At 33.2% G+C, this 19,756-nt stretch overlaps 1 protein-coding gene across 3 annotated transcripts in view; it reads left to right on the forward strand.

The window, feature by feature from the left end:
* LOC115879936 (titin) overlaps positions 1-19,756 on the forward strand; it is a 60,305-nt gene that overhangs the window by 18,263 nt on the left and 22,286 nt on the right. For 2 of the 3 annotated variants that reach the window (XM_030897000.1, XM_030897002.1), the window contains exons 11-17: positions 5,874-6,056; positions 10,598-10,882; positions 11,132-11,341; positions 11,855-12,127; positions 12,189-12,380; positions 13,169-15,128; positions 19,415-19,578. In XM_030897000.1, the coding sequence (XP_030752860.1) occupies positions 5,874-6,056; positions 10,598-10,882; positions 11,132-11,341; positions 11,855-12,127; positions 12,189-12,380; positions 13,169-15,128; positions 19,415-19,578 (3,267 nt within the window). Of the gene's footprint in view, positions 1-1,247; positions 1,364-5,873; positions 6,057-10,597; positions 10,883-11,131; positions 11,342-11,854; positions 12,128-12,188; positions 12,381-13,168; positions 15,129-19,414; positions 19,579-19,756 lie in introns of those variants that run through there. The other variant, XM_030897001.1, reaches the window with a different exon arrangement.

The raw sequence follows: 19,756 nt of genomic DNA on the forward strand, positions 1-19,756 counted from the left end.
CTATTTTGCCAAGGCGTCTTAATTAAAAATTAGTGTTTTTAACACAACCATGGCACTCCAGATTGAAATATAAAATTCAATTTTGTTTTAAGCAAAAATGTCAAAAGTTGACATATGATATGTCATTCTATTCAGATTGTCATTTTCTATCGAATAAAGTAAAAAAATAGCGAGCCGTTTAAACATCAAAAGTTGTAATCATTTCCGGTGAAACAGAAAGTGGCCGAAAATAATTGAATACGTCAATCAATCTTAATTTATGTCACATACCGGGTGCGTCTCAAAAGTGGCTCACGCCTATAATTTTTTTATTTTTTCAGATAAAACAACGAGATTTGGTATGTTAATATATGACATAAATTAGGATTGAATGACGTATTCAATTGTTTTCGATCACTTCCGGTTTCACCTGAAATGACTACAACTTTTGATTTTTAAATGGAACTCTCAATATTTATCTATTTTTTTACTATATTCGATAGAAAATGACACTATGAATAGAATGACATATCATATATTATCAACTTTTGACATTTTCGCATATGGTTTATTTGAAATTGTAACAAGCGGTTCATAACGACAATTTGACTCGAAATATCAAGTGTGTGGTATCAAATTATTCGTAAAAAATGCTTTTTTGAAATATGCTAATGAGCCCCAAATCTGTTTTTCCAAGGTTCCTTGATTAAAAATTAGTGTTTTTAACACAGCTATGGCACTCTAGATTGAAATTTAAAATACAATTTCTTGTTGAGCGAATATGTCAAAAGTTGACATATGATATATTATTCTATTCAGAGTGTCATTTTCTATCGAATAAAGTGGAAAAATGGCGATTATGCCATTTAAAAATCAAAAGTTGTAGTCATTTCCGGTGAAACAGGAAGTGACCGAAAACAATTGAATACGTTAATCAATCCTAATTTATGTCGTATACTAACGTACCAAATCTCGTTTTTTTTTATCTGAAAAAATAAAAAAGTTATAGGGGGTGAGCTACTTGTGAGACGCACCCGGTATTATTTATATGAAATACACCTTTAAAAAAATCGCTGTTCCAAAAAACCCTAATGGAAAATTAATGTTCGTACGAAGTGAAGCCGATTTTTTTTGGAAAATACGAGCTAAAATCTAATTGATTAAAGGCGCTCCATCTAAATTTATACAAATGCTGTCCCACGCAAACCGCCGCGCCATTTTAAATTTATTTTCCAGATATCTGCATCTTCTCCTATCTGTTTCTGATAGTTTACATTCGGGATACCGGCCAGACTTGTTCTGAATAAGATACTATTTATCACGCGGCGTTTCAATGGTGTAAGCCATTTTGGTTTTCTGTAATTAATAACAGGTAATTAAAAGGGTAAGTCAATTATCTGTTTTTTATTTGTGGATTAATCGATACATTTATGTATTAATGTTTTTCTTAGTTCTACCATACGCTTTATAAAAATCTTTAATTACCATAATATCCAATATACGATATTATGATGAATAAGAATGTTGGTATTGATGATTAATTATGATATACAGGGTGGTCCGAACTGTATTCCGGAAACTTTGGCTGCGTATTCTACAGATAAAAATAAGCAAAAGAGTTCATATAAATTGTATGTCCTGAAATGCTTATATAGTTTCGGAGATACGTGGTGTAGAAGTTTAATTTTTATTTCGATTGTTTCCAAATAATTTCTGAAGTAACATGGAGGATGAAAATTGGTGTCTAACAGTTTTTTGATATGAGAAATTTGTTTTTGATGTCAATATGACTCCTACTTGTAGAGGGCGCCACCTACATATTTTTTAACTGATTTGAAGAGTAATAACTTTTTGTTCGTACCCGTATAAAACTACTGAGTAAAAAATATACATTACGGCATTTTTTACGTAAAAAAGGTCTCTTGGTAGAAATCGCTACGAGTAATGGTTCTCGAGATATTTGGAATCGAAATTATCAATACCTGTCATCATTGACATAAATTAAACATGTTGACTAGATAGTTATTAGACTGAAATCATAAATTTGAAATGTTTTTGTGAAAACCTTCAACAGAAACTGTTCTATCATCATTTTTTCGAAGAAAAAATTATGATTAATTTAAAAAAATAAAAAGTTCGCAAATTTATCATTTCAATCAAATAACTATTATTTACTTAACATGTTTATTTTTTGTCAATAATGACGTGTATTGACTATTTCCATTGTAAATATCTTGAGAACGGTTGCTCGTAGCGATTTTTACCGAGAGACATTTTCTGCGTAAAAAATTACGGAAATGTACATTTTTTTACTCAGTAGTTTTATACAGGTACGGATGAAAAGTTATTACTCTTCAAAACAGTTAAAATACATGTAGGTGGCGCTCCCTATGAATAAGAGTCATATTGACATCAAAATCAAATTTCTCATATCAAAAAACTGTTAGACACCATGACACCAATTTTCATCCAAATATTGACATTACTTCAGAAATTATTTGGAAAAAATCGAAATAAAAATGAAACTCCTATACCCTGTATCTCTGAAACTAAGCCATTTTAGGACATACATTTATATGAACTTTTTACTTATTTTCAACTGCAGATTATGCTGCCGAAGTTTCCGGAATACAGTTCGGACCACCCTGTATATAATTATTAAAGAATTACATTACATAGATATCCAAATTTAATATAATAACACTGGTCTGCAAAAATATTTTTTTCTCCATCCCTGGTACCATTTCTGCTGAGGTTCATGTAAAATGACGCCTTGAATCTGAATCCAAATATATATCCAGTTTTCTTCCACCACTCACCATTTTTGGGGTAGCTCCTGCTCTCTTTTTTATTATATTTTTATCAATTTTTTATAATAATTTTATGAACATGGGTTGGAGAGGTGAAAAGAAATATTTTAGATGTAAACAATAATATATAAAAAGATCTCCAGCTTTATTTAATGCTTGCTTGTCATTTATACCCCGAGGTATATAAGTTTCTCGTTCCAGAAACCATTAGTAGTCCGCCAATAGGCTAGCATTCAATTTCCCGAAAAATATTTTCTCCAGCTTAGCGATGTATTGATTGTAAGATGGACCAGTTCCTCTATTCATCTCCATTCAAGTCCATTCAAGTGCGCGAAAGAAAATGAACTTTAAGATCCATGTTACATCCCATGGCCTTGTATGCTAAACAATTCCTCGCACTGAGTGACATAATCATCACTTCTGTGGTTACACAAAAAGTTCTTACACATGTTTTGGATAACACAAGTTTTGGATTATTAGTATTGAAAAATTGAAATGCGCCACCTGTTTTGTCCGTTGCTTTCAGAAACTGGTTGATCAAACCTAGTTTGATGTGCAATTGCAGCAAGTAAATATTTTCTATTGGAACCAAAGGATTGTGGGCGACATTTTTCTGATCGGGAGAAAAAAAAGAAAATTATCGTTTCTATACAGGGTGGTCCGAATTGTATTCACGAAACTTCGGCAGCATATTTTGCAGATAAAAATAAGTAAAAAAGTTCGTATAGATGTATGGCCTAAAAAGGCCCTTTTTAAAGTTGAAATTTCGGTTATAAGTTAACGAAAGCCGATATATTTTATCTGTTATACTGGGAGTATACTACTATTAGCAAAAATACTATTCATTTCCGTTTGTTATAAAATTGCTCAAATCTTTTATATCGACTCTAATCTTGATCTTGATCTTTTAAATTCAACCCTATGCATATTATTTAAAAAATCAGAAGACTAATAAAATTGCTTTTCAATGATATATCATGTTCCTATACCTAAACCTTCCGGTATCTGAAATAGTAAAAAATTTAATAATTCTATTATTATACTTTCATTTCACGAATTTTGTTAGCATGACAATTTTAGAAATTTAGCACGTAAACTCTAATTGATACTTATGAAGTTTGAATATTCGTCATGGTGTCGATTTTCTTTAAACGAAACAGTTATAATAGAATTATTATCTTTTAAATGGCTTTACTGAAGAAACCAGAAGATTTAGGTATAGGAACATGATATATCGTTGAAAAGCAATTTTATTTGGGTTTCGATTTTTAATTTAAAATAACAATCATTTGAACGATTTTATAACAATCGGAAATAATTATTTTTTCTGACCTCCCTGTTTGATATCCAGTCAGTTGATTTAGATAGATCGAATATGTCGACTTTTCTTAACCTATAAACCAAATTTTAGCCTTCAATATGTCGAATTTTTTATTTAACCAATGCTTTATTCAAGATCATGTTTTTATCAATTTTACACATGTTTTATTTTTTAACTCGAAAACTATTTGAGATTGGTATAGGTTAGTATAATAGAAAAAATTTGAGACATGGATATATTTTCAAAAAATGTGATAATATACCGGGTGTTCCATTTAAAATACTACTACTACTGCTATTACTCGCTGACGAGTATTCGACACGCATCAAAAGATGGTCACGCAAGGCGTTTTTTTTTCATGAGCTTTTCTGTGACTGAAAACCCCGATACGTGATGTTATTTGCCTACCGCACTCCGGACATTCAAAAATCTCATTGCTTTGTTGCCTCTTTACTTTTTGGTTGTCGCTGTTAACTGAGTTTACAATTCTTCTCCATTGAGTTCTATTGTGAACTGCTTCTTCCCAATGATTCTGCATGTTAATCCCCTGTAAGTTTTCGTGGAAAATGTCCTTGTACCTTTTGAGTTGTCCACCCGGCCTCCTCTTACCGTCGACAAGCTCACCGTAAAGCAGAGATTTTGGTATGGGGTTTTCTTGCATTCTGCATACGTGACCAGCCCATCTTAAGCGGGATTTTGTAACCATGACTTCAATACTCTCGCAGTTAGATTTTTCAAGGACCGATACGTTTGAGACATGATGGAACCACCGGATTCTTAAGAGTTGTCTAAGGTGTCTCTGTTGCAACTTGTTTAATGCCTTCATGTGTCGGCGGTACGGTACCCAGATTTCGCTCCCATATAACATGGTGGGGATTATAATTGCTCGGTACATAGCCAGTTTCGTTTTTGTACTCAAGCCATGATTGTAGAAAACCCTGTCTTTTAATTTCCAGAATGCTCTTGAGGCGCTGCTAATCCTGTGCTGAATTTCAAAGTCGATATTGGCCTTTTCCGAAATCAAACTGCCGAGGTAATTAAATTCCGCTACATATTCCAATAGTTCCTCTCCGATTTTTACAGCATTGTTATGGTCTTCCGGGGGAGTGCACATGATTTTGGTTTTGTCGATGTTTAGCTTAAGGCCTAAAGCCTCGTATGCCCAGGTATATGTGTTCAACATTTCTTGTAATTGTTGTAACGTGTTTGCAACTAGAGCGCAGTCATCAGCGTTTTTTTTTATTTAAAATAACAAAGATGCTACCACTTTTAGTGTGAAGCGGCAACACTGTAGTGCTGAAAATAATTTACACAGATGGAGCAGGTGCCTTTATGCAAAAATCCAAATTTTCAAAAAAATCCTGTCAGCGCTTCTCCATAAACGTCTAACGTGCCATGGCCGCGAATCACCCTGTATACACTATTCATACTTGTCGGTTAATACACATTTCAAACAACTCATAAAAAAAACTTACATCATCCTTTCACAAATATTTTTTTCTATAACATCAAAATACAGATCAAATAACTCATACCCGAACTTGACAGAGTTCAACTAAATCTCCAAACCCAAAACAACCTATAGTGGTTCTTTCGTTTCTATTTTCACCCAAACACACCTCTTGTTTCCTATAAATCCTCTCTCTCCCGTTTCCTTTTCCTATACACTCTCCTACCCCTATTCTAAATATACCCATCCATTCCACATTTTCTCAGCACAGAGAGCTTTTCTTATTCTTCATCGTGTCTCGTTGTTGTTCCAGGTCTCGGAACCGTCGCCGCATCTGGACGCGCGCCGCGGCGCCAAGTACGTGGAATCGGTGCTGGACAGGTTGGCCGGCCGGCAATTGGACGTCACCAAGTGCTGGAACACCTTCAGGGAGGACGTGGTGGAGAGGAGGGAGGTGCTGGTGAGGCTGGAGAGGACCATGGCGGAGAGTACCAAGGTAGGGAGGACAGAACATTTTTTTTACTGCAGTTTTTTTAATTTAATCTGAATAGTGTCTTAGTTTTGATAACATGACTGGAACAAGTCGTGCGTCTAGAGTTTATGTGTTTATAATACAGGGTATTAAAACATGACGTGTATACCGGGTGCGTCTCAAAAGTGGCTCAGTCCCTATAACTTTTTTATTTTTTCAGATAAAGAAAAACGAGATTCGGTATGTTAGTATGTGAGATAAATTAGTATTGATTGACGTATTCAATTGTTTTTGGTCACTTTCTGTTTCACCGGAAATGACTACAACTTTTGATTTTTAAATGCCACCCTCGGTATATTTCTACTTTATTTGATAGAAAATGACACTCTGCATAGAATGACATACCATATGTCAACTTTTGATATTTTTGCATATGGTTTATTTGAAATTGTAACATGCGGTTTATAACGACAATTTGACTCGAAATACCAAGTGTGTGGTACGAAATTATTCGTAAAAAATGATTTTTCCAATTATGCTAATGAGCCCCTTGTTCCATTTGAAAAAATTGAGATATGATTAAAAATACGATTTGGGCATCTTTTAACGGACTAGGACAAGACACGAATAACATTAGACGATCAAATCTATTTTTGAAGATCTCCTTGATTAAAAATTAATGTTTCTAACACAGCTATGGCACTCTAGATTGAAATTTAAGATACGATTTTTTTTGAAGCGAAAATGTCAAAAGTTGACATATGATATGTCATTCTATTCAGAGTGTCATTTTCTATCGAATAAAGTAGAAATATACCCAGGGGACCATTTAAAAATCAAAAGGTCCAAATCAAAAATCCAAATTCCGGTAAAACAGAAAGTGACCAAAAACAATTGAATACGTCAATCAATCCTAATCTACGTAATATACTAACTTACCAAATCTCGTTTTTTTATCTGAAAAAATAAAGAAGTTATAGGGTGAGCCACTTTCGAGACGCACCCGGCAGAACTACCACATGATCGGAAAAACGGTGTTAGCGATGGCTATGAAATGAAGATCGCTGTCATTTTAAATGTAAAATTATATGGGGAATGTCATCGATGTTCATTTCCAAGCCAACTGGACGCCGTTTTTTTTTCGATCATACGGTAATATTATTAATAATAATATTATTAATAATTTGTTGCAACATTTAACAATAAATATTTATACCATTATACAGATAACAATAGTAATATACTTATAAAAATACACTACTCAACTAAATATACAAAACAAAATACACAACTCAACAACGCCAGATACTACAATTATTATCGCACATTTGAAAAAAATTAATTATTATATATTATCTATTTCTAAACGAAGCATGCATTTTTTTGCCTTCCTTTTGCGAGTTTTTTTAGGATAATTGGACTACGCGCTGATATGCTATGTTTAGTCGGCCGACTGTTTAGTTGCAAAACTAAAAAGTGAAAACACATTCTTATGTAGCCTATCGGCCGAATATTTGATTGCAATGCCTTAGGCTATGCGCTGACAGGCAATTTTTGGTTGGCTGACTATTTAGTTGCAGATTTATAACCAATATGTTCTTAGATAGCCGTACGCTCACATACAATCAAATAGTCGGCCGATCGGCTCCATAAGTATGTATTGTTTACACTTTTGCATCTAAATACTCGGTGGGCTAAAAATTGCATGTCAACGTCGGAGTCTTCAAAGTGGCTTGTTTAAATATAATATAATCTGTTGGGAAACATCAGAAAGTCAAAATATTGCTGTATATAAAAAATCCTTTTAATCTATGTCTATAATCCTGTCAACAAATGTCAGCCTGGCACTCCGGATATAATATCATAAATAACAAAAAATAAAGAAAAAATCATAATTACACAAAAAATAACAGAGAAAAAATAATATTTTACTAATAAATTAAGTTTTAAAGAAAATATCTGGGTTAAAAATAGGAAAGCAACAGCTACTTCCTTCTATCTAAATAATATATCGATATTTTTACGCGTCTGTATATATTCTATCCAGACGTTTATTATAAGTTTCTATAAATACGTTGGGCGTTCTTTGTGGGCTTTCGCTGTTTATGACAATTGGCACACAAGATCTAATTTTATGTAGTACATTAGAAAAATATTAACTACTCAACATGTGGACATTAAAGCATCGCTTGGTGCCAATTACTATCTTATTTACAGATAGTAACCTCTATTTTTGATTAATTAGATTTTTTAAAATCCTTGTCCATTGTTTTATTTAAATTTGGTTTGATATAATACAAATTCTAAATATTTTGGTTATAAATAGTTATTTTATGTATCAAGGGAATTATAAATGTGTTAATTACCGAGATTACTTGATTAGAGATACAGCCGAGGACTATTGCTAGTGGAACACCCAGTAAATATTTAAGTTTTATTTACACCCTGTAGATATAAACTGACATGAAAATTTTTAACTACAACTTCTACCAAAAGATTCCTTAGAGATGGCCTAAATTAAGAAAAAGAAATGTGATCATTCGGGGTTGCGGGACGAAAATGCACTAAAAATCATTCAAATCGTATTTCTCTCACTACTATTTTCGAATTTCGTCTAAAAATATACCGCACGCAGCTTGTTAGGCCTGTTAAAATGCATCCGTTTTAAAATTGGGTGGGTTTGGTTTGGATAAGGTCGTTAGTTTTTTACAGATGTCAACGATAAATGTGGATTTGTAGCTATAGTGTGCCCAAATCTGTCCAAACGAAAGTCATGACAGTGGCAGTTGTCTCTCATTTTAATTTAAAAGTAGATTGTATCAGATTTTATGTTCTGTCAATTTTTGCATGTTGTCTGTTAAAATTGTGTCTTCTCTCGTTCACAAAATTCAGGTACCTATAAAATAGGGCCAAGTGGTGTAAAAACGAGATATTTTTCAAAACTTTTAGTTTTTTGTTAGTTTCAACCATTTAAATACAAAAGTATTTCATCTATAAAAGGCATTTGGTGGTAAGGCAATTATTGCAAAACTAAAAATATACCAAAAATGTCCCATGGGGCCCGGCCCCCCCCCTAAAATGTGTAAATTGGGTTAAATATTAGCTTTTTGGGTTAAAAATGACACTCTAAAAAGCATATTCTGTATTAATTTTTTATTTGGGTCCCCCCTAAAATAAATTCCTGTATCCGCCCCTGTTCACAGCTATATTGAAGAAACGTCAAACGTATCACAGCCACCTAGATTTTATCAAATAATAAAGATCTTAAAGGTGCCCGGTGGCGTAGAGGTACAGGCTCTCGTCTACCAATCTCAAGGTGTGGGTTCGATTCCCACACCCGGCATTTCATCAGCCGACTATTTTTATTAAAATAAAAATAGTTTGGGTACCTAGGTCGACTCAGCCTTAAATGAGTACTTGGGATTCACAATCCTGAGGTAATAATAGGCGGTTGAAGCGTAGTGCTAGCCACATTACCTTCCTTGTATACCGAACGGCTCTAGTATAGCAAGCTGTACCTTACTAGTCCCAAGGCGTTAAACGCTATATACGGGAGCTATTATTATATATAAAGATCTACTTACAGTAAATCATAAAAATGAAAATATCTAGGAAAATCTTTGATGGAGGGGTAGGCAATCTAATAGTATTTTGAAGAGACATGAATTCCCATTGAATATCGAAATAATATATGGGATGTTTCATTTAAAATAAAAGAGTAATTTGCTTTTAAAGATGACCAACGTTCAATATTAATTTTGTCTCACCCTGTAAAACTTTTTGGGCCTTGTTTTAATTTGATTTAAAATACTATTGTTATTTTAACTACTTATTGGGCTATACCGAGTAAATTAGAATTTAGGTAGCTTTTATTGAAATTTAAAAATTGTTCTTCATTTTTAGAAAATGTTAAATATGTCAAAAACCTTACATTTTAGTCGTATACTTCTATAATGTGACTCACCTTTATTTTTCTCCCAGAATCCGAAAATCAATTAATATATGGGGTGTTCCGTTACAAAAAACACAACTTTGATGTGTACCTTTTTTGGGAACATCCTGTAGAACTCTCTATATTTTTAAAAAATGCTCTAGATTAACCTACATATGCTACAAAATTTCATTTCAATACAAACTGTCGTTCTCCTTGGAGCTTCCACGTCGAATGAGCCGGGCCACCTAGTATTAAATGACGAAGTAAAGATGAGACTAAAAGGATAGAAGCTAGATAGAAATTTATATTTTTTTATTAATATACACTGCACTAGTGTAGTAGTTTATATTAGTGTACACTGATGTATGTTACGAGTTTGTTTAGGGTTACGCAGATTATTTTTCTTTCTTTTTTTATTAAAAAAAACTCTAAAGAAACACTAAAATTTTAAACATTTATTTTTGGCGAAAAAAACCTCATAGACTTGTTCCTAGGATTGAAATATACCATTCCTAAATATATCGGTCCTTATGTTACACCCTCTCTGTTACACCATTATTACAAGATCACGATGAATAACAAAGATACAGAAATAGTTCTAGAAATACTAAATTTGTTTTATTTTTTTTAGACAATCAGTTGGGTATCAAAACTGCACTCCCAACTCTACCCTGCTATCACAACGTCAACAGCAAACCCAGGTGAAATTGCCTCATATCTAGAGCACAAACTAGAAACGGTACTGCCAGACATCAAGAAAGCTCAGAGCGAAGTCGACGAAAAAATCAGAAGTGCTGAGGCCCTGGTTGCCCAGGCTGGTGCCTCGGATGAGAGAACGGTGGCTGTGAGGAGCAAATTGAACGAGCTGAGTCAGAAATTGACAGAGATTTCGTCAGAATACCAAATATTATTACAGGTAAACATTTACAGCCATCCACAACCATATACAATTTTTAATTTTACTTTATTGTTGAACAATTTTTTTGGCTTCGATCTTCCTCATTGTAGTCACTTTCAGAGTCCAGGATTCCATTCCATATAAAAGCACAGAATAAGTGTAGCACTTGACTATACGATATCGGGAATTCAATGTTAGATCTTTGTTAAAAAAATTGTTTTATTTTGAGGAATGTTATAATGATAGTTTTAATAATGATTTTTCCAGGTACTGATTGGCTACTTCCGCAACTTAGAAGAAATAGACAAGAAAGCAGAAAAATATAACACAGAAATAGAAAACATCGATTTGCCAAATGACGTAGAGAAAATAGAACATGCTCTAAGAGAATCGGAGGTGACCAGGGAGACTATTTTGGAAAGATTCAGATTTGCTCAGACCGAATGTGACCAGATAAAAGAAAGGATTAAAAATCAGGTAAAGGAAATAAATCATTTTCTAGGTAATTCTTGCCTGATCCACAACGACTTGTTCGGATCTATTGTGGTTCTCTTCTGATCCTTACATTCTCCAGTCTTATCCTTTTTAAAGAGTCTAACAACTTAGAGTCCTTCATATAGCTCTTTGTCATTGGCCTATCATTGCCAGTAGTACAGAGAATAGCACATTTGCCAGACTATCGCACCGAAAAATATGTTTTCTCTATATTTTTTTCTATATTTCTCTATGGTCAATACCATCAGCTTTCGATGGCTATTAAGCTATAAACTTTTTTGCCTGTCACTATCCTGGTGAATGTCTCTACTGTTCTAGAGATTCGTTAGCCACCACATTGATGAGCATGTTTGGCCATTTCATCTGCCTTTTCGTTACCCTTGTGACTCTCGTGCCCTGGCACCAAGGCTAAAGTAACATTGCTATCCTTACCCAATGTATCTAGTCTAAAATTCATTTCCACTAAGAACCAAATTCATTTCCGTTTTATTCCAGGAACCACTAGAGTCAGCAGAAGAAGACATCAGCAGACTTCAACACGTCATAGACTTGAGACGTTCAGATTTCGAAAGACAGTGGATTGAAAGACATGAAATTATAAAATCCTTCCTCAAAGCTAGTCAGTTTACTAAAGAAACAAAGGATATCACACATACCATCGAGGAAATCAGTCGACAAGTTGTCGAAATTAGAAATCAAGCTAGTGAATCACTCAGTTCGTCTAAGGCAGCTTCTGAAAACTTCAAACAATTTACAAGAGTTACTGAGGTACAAGCAGTGTATTATTTTTAATTGTTATTATGTCTAATTGTGTTGTTTCTATTTTCAGGCATTAGATGTAAGAATTATTAAGCTAAAAGATAGTAGTAAAAACCTTCAGAAAGAATATCCAAGTGAAGCTCCTGAGATACAAAGTCAAATAGATGAAGTGGAACATCAATGGAAGAATGTGAAGTCTCAAATTGATGATACAGAAGATATTCTGAAGAAGAATGTTAGATACTTTGAATTAGTTGAAGAGGTAAGAATAAAGTTGAATTTTATGGAAGAAACACTCTTTTATACATTTTGAATCTTAAAATTCTTTATATTGAATTTTCTTTATCCTCCTTACGTAACTCACTGTACAAGATGTCCCATTTTCGTGTGTTTTATATTTATCACGTTTATGAGTAGTGGTACAAAGATGCGGTTTTCACATTACCGTGCTACTTTTTTCTGAAACTATAGATGCTACATACAAATTTTTCTTAGCTGTTTTAGTTCCTGAAAAACAGGGTGAATTTGAAATTGTTGCATTTTTTAACTCAAGATAACACGATGACATGATAATAACATGATGAAAAGTAAAATTATTTGCTTTAAATTAAATTAAAATGATACTCTATAAAACTAAGTTGGATATGTTAAAAAGTTACCTTATTTCTGAAAATAATCATAGAATATGTTATATTTCTGGAAAGCTCATAGTAAGGCCGCTATTACACTATCAAATTTCTTTTTTAAATATCTTTTCTATAAAGGATATTTGGTAATAAAAATTTGACAGTATTAATATATAATAATTTATAAAAGCACACAAAATCACACTGTCAAATTTTTCATAAAATATATTTAAAATAAAATCTTTGACAAAGAACTTTGGTTTCATAAAAAAATAGCAGAGCTGCTCACAAACTATAACTGCTCCTATAAAACCCAAGAAAAAGGGACACCCTGTGCAGCAAATAATATTACAAAAAAATTCAGTAAAGGTATACAAAATAATCAATTTGACACCATTATGCCATCTTTTATTATTTGTTTTAGGCTAACGATTGGTTTCGAGATGGTAGCAAGCTTCTAGTACTGATTGCTCGCAAATCTACATCAGTAAAACATCCAGAAGAAGCAGACAAACTCCTCCAAGAAATCCACTCCTTCCTTCAACCAGGAGAAGGTAGACAATCGCAAAGAATACATGAAATTTCCAGCCTGGCCAGAGAAATTTATGGATCTGACGAGACCAAACATGCCCTTGTCATATCCGGCAACAAGGAAATGTTAGAATCATTCACCTCCATAACAAACGAGCTAAAGCAACTGTCTCAAAACTTGACAGCTGCTGAAGAAGAAAAACAAAGATTATTACGAGAACAAGAAGAAGCGAGAAAGGCTGAAGAAGCTAGAAGGCTGGAAGAAGAAAGAATAGCTGAAGAAAGGAGACTTGCTGAACAACGAAGATTAGCTGAAGAAGCACGTTTAGCGGAGGAGAAAAAACGTTTGGCTGAAGAGCAAATACGAGCCGAACAAGCACGTCTAGTTGAGGAAGCTAGATTAGCCGAAGAAAGACGCTTGGCTGAAGAAAGACGATTAGCTGAAGCAGCCAGACTAGCCGAGGAACGCAGAAGAGAACAAGAAGCTCTTTTAGCTAAAGAAGCTGAAAAAATCCAGGCTGCTAAATTAGAAATTGAACAGCTCAAAGCTCAACAAGTAAAATTCTTGGAAGATGCCAAGAAGGCTGAAGAGGAAAGAAGAAAACTTGAAGAAGAGGAAAGGCATAAATTGGAAAAACTTAGACTTGCTGACGAAGCTAAGAGAGCTGAAGAATTAAGGTTACTTGAAGAAGAAAGACTTAAAGTTGAAGAAGCCAAACTTATTGAAGAAGAAAGAATTAGGGCTGAGCTTCAGAGACTAGAACAAGAAAAGTATCGTATAGAAGAAGAAAGACAGAGAGCTGAAGAACGGAGATTACAAGAAGAAAGAAAAATGGCTGAGCTAATTAGGTTAGAAGAAGAAAAATTAAACATTCAGAAAGCTCAGTTAGAAGAAGAAAGAATCAAAGCTGAACATGCTAAAGTTGAAGAAGAACAGCGTAGAGCACAACAAGCTAGGTTAGATGAAGAAAACCGAAAAGCTCAAGAAGCTAAGCTAGAAGAGAGACGCAGGGTTGAAGAAGCTCGTTTAGAGCAAATGCGCCAGGCAGAGCAAGCAAGGTTAGACGACCTTAGACGACAGGAAGAAAAAGAAAGAAATAAAAGACTTGAAGAAGAAAAAGCTCGACTCGAACAAGTTCGTATAGAAGAACAGAAGAGAATTGAAGAAGAATTACGCAAACAACACTCAGTTCAAATAACCGAAATAACTGAAATTCATAAAGTTGAGTCTTTCCAAAAAGATAAGAGCCCCACTGTTGAAGAACCTCAAGAATCTCCTGTGTTTATTACACCTCTCAGTGATGCAGTTATTCAGGAAGGTTCTAAGTTTAATTTTGTCTGTCAGGTTACTGGAAATCCTACTCCAGATATCACTTGGTTTAAGTCTGGAGTTCCTATTGAGAATAATCCTGATTACCATACATCGTTTGATAACGGACTTTGTTCTCTTACCATTGAAGAAACGTTTGCTGAAGACTCTGCTAAGTATACTTGCAAAGCCAGTAATTCTGCCGGAGTTGCAGAAACCTCTGCAATGCTGTCAGTGAAGGAAACAGAACCAGATGAGCAACTAATCGCGCCTTCGTTCTCAAAAATGCTACAACCTGCAACAGCGAAAGAGGGAGCTAGTTTCCAGTTTGAGTGTAAAGTTGAGGGTAATCCTCTACCAACTGTTCAGTGGTTTAAAAATAACGAGTGTATAGACAATTCTCCGGATTATGTGATTACGTATAATAATGGAGAAGCCATTTTGAAGTTTGAAAAAGTGTTATTGGAGGATAAGGCGGAGTATACCTGTAAAGCTGTCAATGAACTGGGAACTGCTCAGAGTACTGCAAATCTGATAATCACACGTAAGTTCTTTCTTAATATAAATGTAACTCAATTTTTATTTTTTTTTACATTTTATATGCTCTTCACTTTGAATAAGAAGACTAAGGAAGGAGCATAATGCTATCCATGTATTCATGCATGGTGGGCGGAAAAGCCACCATAAAAGCTCTCTAGGGTGGGGATCCTTGACAGTTCTGTTTGACGATTCATTTGACACATTTGAATTTGATTTGAAATTTTGTGGATTTGTCGGTCTTTACGGAGCTTATTTTATGTTATTTATTATTTATTCTACTACTGATAGTTGTATAAAGGTAGTAAATCTAGATGGAAATTGTGGCAGAACTTAAATTAACAGTGACACTATCGCGATTTATTGAAAAAGACTCTAAACTTTTTGGTTGTCGCTGTTAACTGAGTTTATAATTCTTCTCCATTGCGTTCTATTGTGCGCTGCTTCTTCCCACTGATTCTGCATGTTTATCCCCTTTAAGTTTTCGTGGAAAATATCCTTGTACCTTTTGAGTTGTCCACCCGGTGTCCTCTTACCGTCTACAAGCTCACTATAAAGAAGATATTTAGGTAGGCGGTTTTCTTGCATCCTGCATACGTGACCAGACCATCTTAAGCGGGATACAGTAATCATGACTTCAACGCTCTCGCAGCTAATTTTTTTCAAAGATCGAGACGTTTGAGTATACCATTTTTTTAAAAATGTAATATTGTAAATAATTGGAAACATTTTTTTTTAAATTAGACATTTTGACAAGTGACTTTAATTGTCAAAATATATAACTTCAAGGTCAACAAAATTGGACACTTACTTCAAAGAACCCGACGTTTATACTGTCGCTTCTGTTTATCCACGCTTTTTCGTTAAAACCAACCATAAAATTAATTGTTATACTTCCTAGATCTGATCTTGCTTAAGTAACAAAAATAAAATATCTATGGATAGATATGTAAAACTAGGTCAGGAATATTATTTTTAACCTTTCAGTCGAAATAATGGTGGACAAGAAATAATTTTAGCGTAATTTTGTGTCTGTCAACTCCAGTCTGAGAGTTTGGTTCGTTGAACTCTGCGAGATACAAGAAAATATACAGTTTCGACGTAATGATGTTAGAACGTTTACATTTAGAACCAAATAAAACAGGTGTAAAAATAAAAATCAATATAATTATCCAGGGAGCAACTGAATTTAAATTCATGTCTCAACATTATTTCTTTGTACCAGATATTTTTTTAACTAAACCTTAAACATAACATGACATATCTAGCTTTATTATATTTTGAAAAATTTAGAGTTGAAAAAAGTAGATATACAGTAAACTATATCTATACCTTTGTAGCGGGTTTATTTCTTGAAAATACTTCTGGGTTTTTCGCCACTGAAAGAAAATCTACAAAATATAAAAGCTATTTCTTGTAAACATCACTGCGTTGGCGGAGACCGATTTGTCAGTGATATTTCACTAATAAATATCGAATTTGCCTAACCGGCAATGTTTCAGTATATCTCCTCCGGTCGTCGTCCGAAGCAAAAAATAAAAACAACGGTTTATAATAGACATATCTTATAAAAAACTAATGTTCTTGAATAGTTGCATTTAGATATTTTCAATAGTTTCTTATACCATTTATTTTATGAGAGTAGAGGTTACACAAGACGATATACACAATTATTTAGATTATTTTTTGCTGTATTAAAAAATTGGTTTGCAGAAATATATAATTTCGGCTACCAGTTTTAAAATAGAATAGCATTAAATGCGTTAAAACCCACTGATGTTTATTATTAGAGTATCTTGATTTTATTATCCGATTTCATCTACTATTTTGGCACCAAACGGAGGACAAACGTATGAGTAAATATGTAGAAAATGTTTGATTTTTTTTTGTATCAAATTAAAATGTTACATATCATATTAAGATAGCTTGGTCATGTTAATGAAATAATTGAATTTTTACAAAAGTTTTTTACAAAAAAGTTTTATTTCGAGGTTCATTTATTATTATAAACTAGGTAAACATTCACACTAGGGTAGGCATTTCTGGCCTTGGGTGTCGATTTTCGTGTGTACGAAGAGTACGGTCAACAGGCTTAGTAAAATAAGATGTACTGAATAAAGATAGAAGGCAAGTATTTTCCCAAGCGCATGGAATCTAGTGTCAGATTAAGTGGTTATGTAATAAATACTTCGTATTTTTGCTCTCTCCGACTTACTAGATTGTCATAGCTATTCACTTCTATACATGTAAACGTCCACCCAAGGTTTCGCTTGCCAGGATGGTCGATAAAAACTAACTAATAACAAGATAGTAAAATATCATAATATTTTAATTGTTAAAATAATTCGTACACAATTCTTCTTAAAAAATCTAAATTATCTACCTCTTTCAAAACTCTATTTCCTCAAATACATGCTTTAACGGCTTTTTCAACGAACTATATTTACTTTTAATCTTAAATTTGACGCGAAGTAACACAAATATAACTTAATAAACAATAATAATTTCTAAAATGTGTGCAAAAATCATGTTTTTCTTTTGCGACATCTGTTACAAAAGTATCTTAAATAATATGTCTGTTATTTTATAATTGCAAAGAAACGGTCAATCATACTCTTGTAAATTATGAAAACAAAATATTAATTTAAAAATATTGTTTTTACCGTTGTGGCGTATCCATTTCCAGGAAAATATTAGCTATTTCCATACTGAGACAAAAATTTCAAATATAAAAAAGTTGCTTTTTGGGTAAAATGTCACTGCGTTAGAATACAAACGCAGATCAGCTTCAGTCAGTGGCTTTTTACTCGAAAACAAATTTTCCTAACCAACAAAAAATGCCTAACGTTTCATCGGGTATACCTCTCTCCATCTTCAGGGGCAAGAAACAAAAAGAGTAAAGAAAAAAAAAACGATTTAAAATGTTTAAATTTTCTACTGTGTAATTTGATTGGATTAGAAAAAGCTACTTTTATTTGTCGTATAGTATTTTGGAATTGTTAAAGTTGTCTTAAAACAACTTATTTCAATTTATATAGCAACATTTTTCACAAAACGGCGGAATGTATTTTATATCAGTGCCATAACTGGGCAAATATGCAGTTCTTTGTATTAGGCAATGCTAAAAAAAGGCGCAGAAAGTGACAGAACTGGAAAATATAAGTTATAAAATAAAAATATTTTAAAGTTTAATATATTTTGTTTAACTAGGCCGATTTTGACGATTTTTTGAGCAATTTGTAGTTAAATTATTTGATATTTTAGTACCTCTTTCTAAATTAAAAATGAGGGTTTCCATCTGTCAATTATACGAGGTGAAACAAAATTTTGATATTTTGGTGAAAGTTTCAAACACCCTGTGGAATATGTTAACAAAGCAAGGAATTTAAAAATTATGTTGTCATCTAGGTACGTCTTTTCTCGATAGTTTATTTTTTGATTCATCTCAATAGTGTTATTTTTATTGGAGATATTCCCTTTTGAATAAAATAGCAATGATTTACAGCAATTTTAGCATTGATTTGGGATTCTCATCAACACAGTTATAAAATAGTGTTTATTGTTTTTGTAAAGTCTCTGTCATTGAAAAGTCATATTATTATTGTTTATTAACGTTTACTTTAGTAAAGATGGTTTTAAGTTCTGAACTATCGGCTATTGTTGCTTTAATTGATCATGGTAGAGATTAACTTTTGGACTTAAAACCATATCTGCTAGAGAAACTGCCCAATAGACAATAATAATATGATTTTTCAAAGACAGTAACATTACATAAATCATAAACACTATTTTATAGGTCTGTTGACTATGACCAAAAGCAAAGGCATGGTTTTAATGAAAAAATTATAAAAAAATGTTAATATCTTCTTCAAAAGCGAATATCTCCACAAAAATAAACCTATTGAGATGAATCAAAAAACAAACTATTGAGAAAAGGTACACCTAGATGATAAAACTATTTTTAAATTCCTTGTTTTGTTAACGTACTTCACAGGGTGTTTTAAACTTTTACCAAAATATCAACATTTTGTTTTACCTCGTATAATTTACAGATGGCAATTTTCATTTTTAATTCAGAAAGAGATACTAAAAAGTTAAATAATTTAGCTACAAATTGCTTAAAAAATCTTCAAAATCGGCCCACTAGAACACAATATAAAAAAATGAGTAAAGATAATAAACTATAATTTAAATTTGTTTAAATCAATGCGGTTAAATACCAAGACTAGAACTCCAGAAATAAACCCGATTCAATGTTATAGTTATTATTGAATAATATTTGTGTTGTTCCAGCATTGAAACCTGCCGAAGCTCCAGCGTTCAGCGCTCCCCTGTCCAACGTGATGGCCAGGGCGGGCCAAAAAATCAAGTTGGAATGCGAGGTGACGGGACTGCCCGCTCCCGCGCTGACCTGGTCGCACAACGGCAAAACCGTGAAGGAAACGCGTGAAATCAAGGTGAGTTTATCACGAAAATCTAATCGGGACGCTCGTTCGCTTTGTTCGTGAAATTTTGTGATACCTCTCGATTATCAACGGTGAGTTTGGTGATCTTTGTTGAATTGTGTTGGAAGATATTTTTGAAACGTTATTCAACTTTCCTGTGAAAATAATGAGTGCTCTATAAGTTATAATG

The sequence above is a fragment of the Sitophilus oryzae genome, unplaced genomic scaffold, assembly GCF_002938485.1.
Source record: "Sitophilus oryzae breed Bouriz unplaced genomic scaffold, Soryzae_2.0 scaffold_1590_pilon_pilon, whole genome shotgun sequence".
NCBI classification, from domain to species: Eukaryota; Metazoa; Arthropoda; class Insecta; order Coleoptera; family Curculionidae; genus Sitophilus; species Sitophilus oryzae.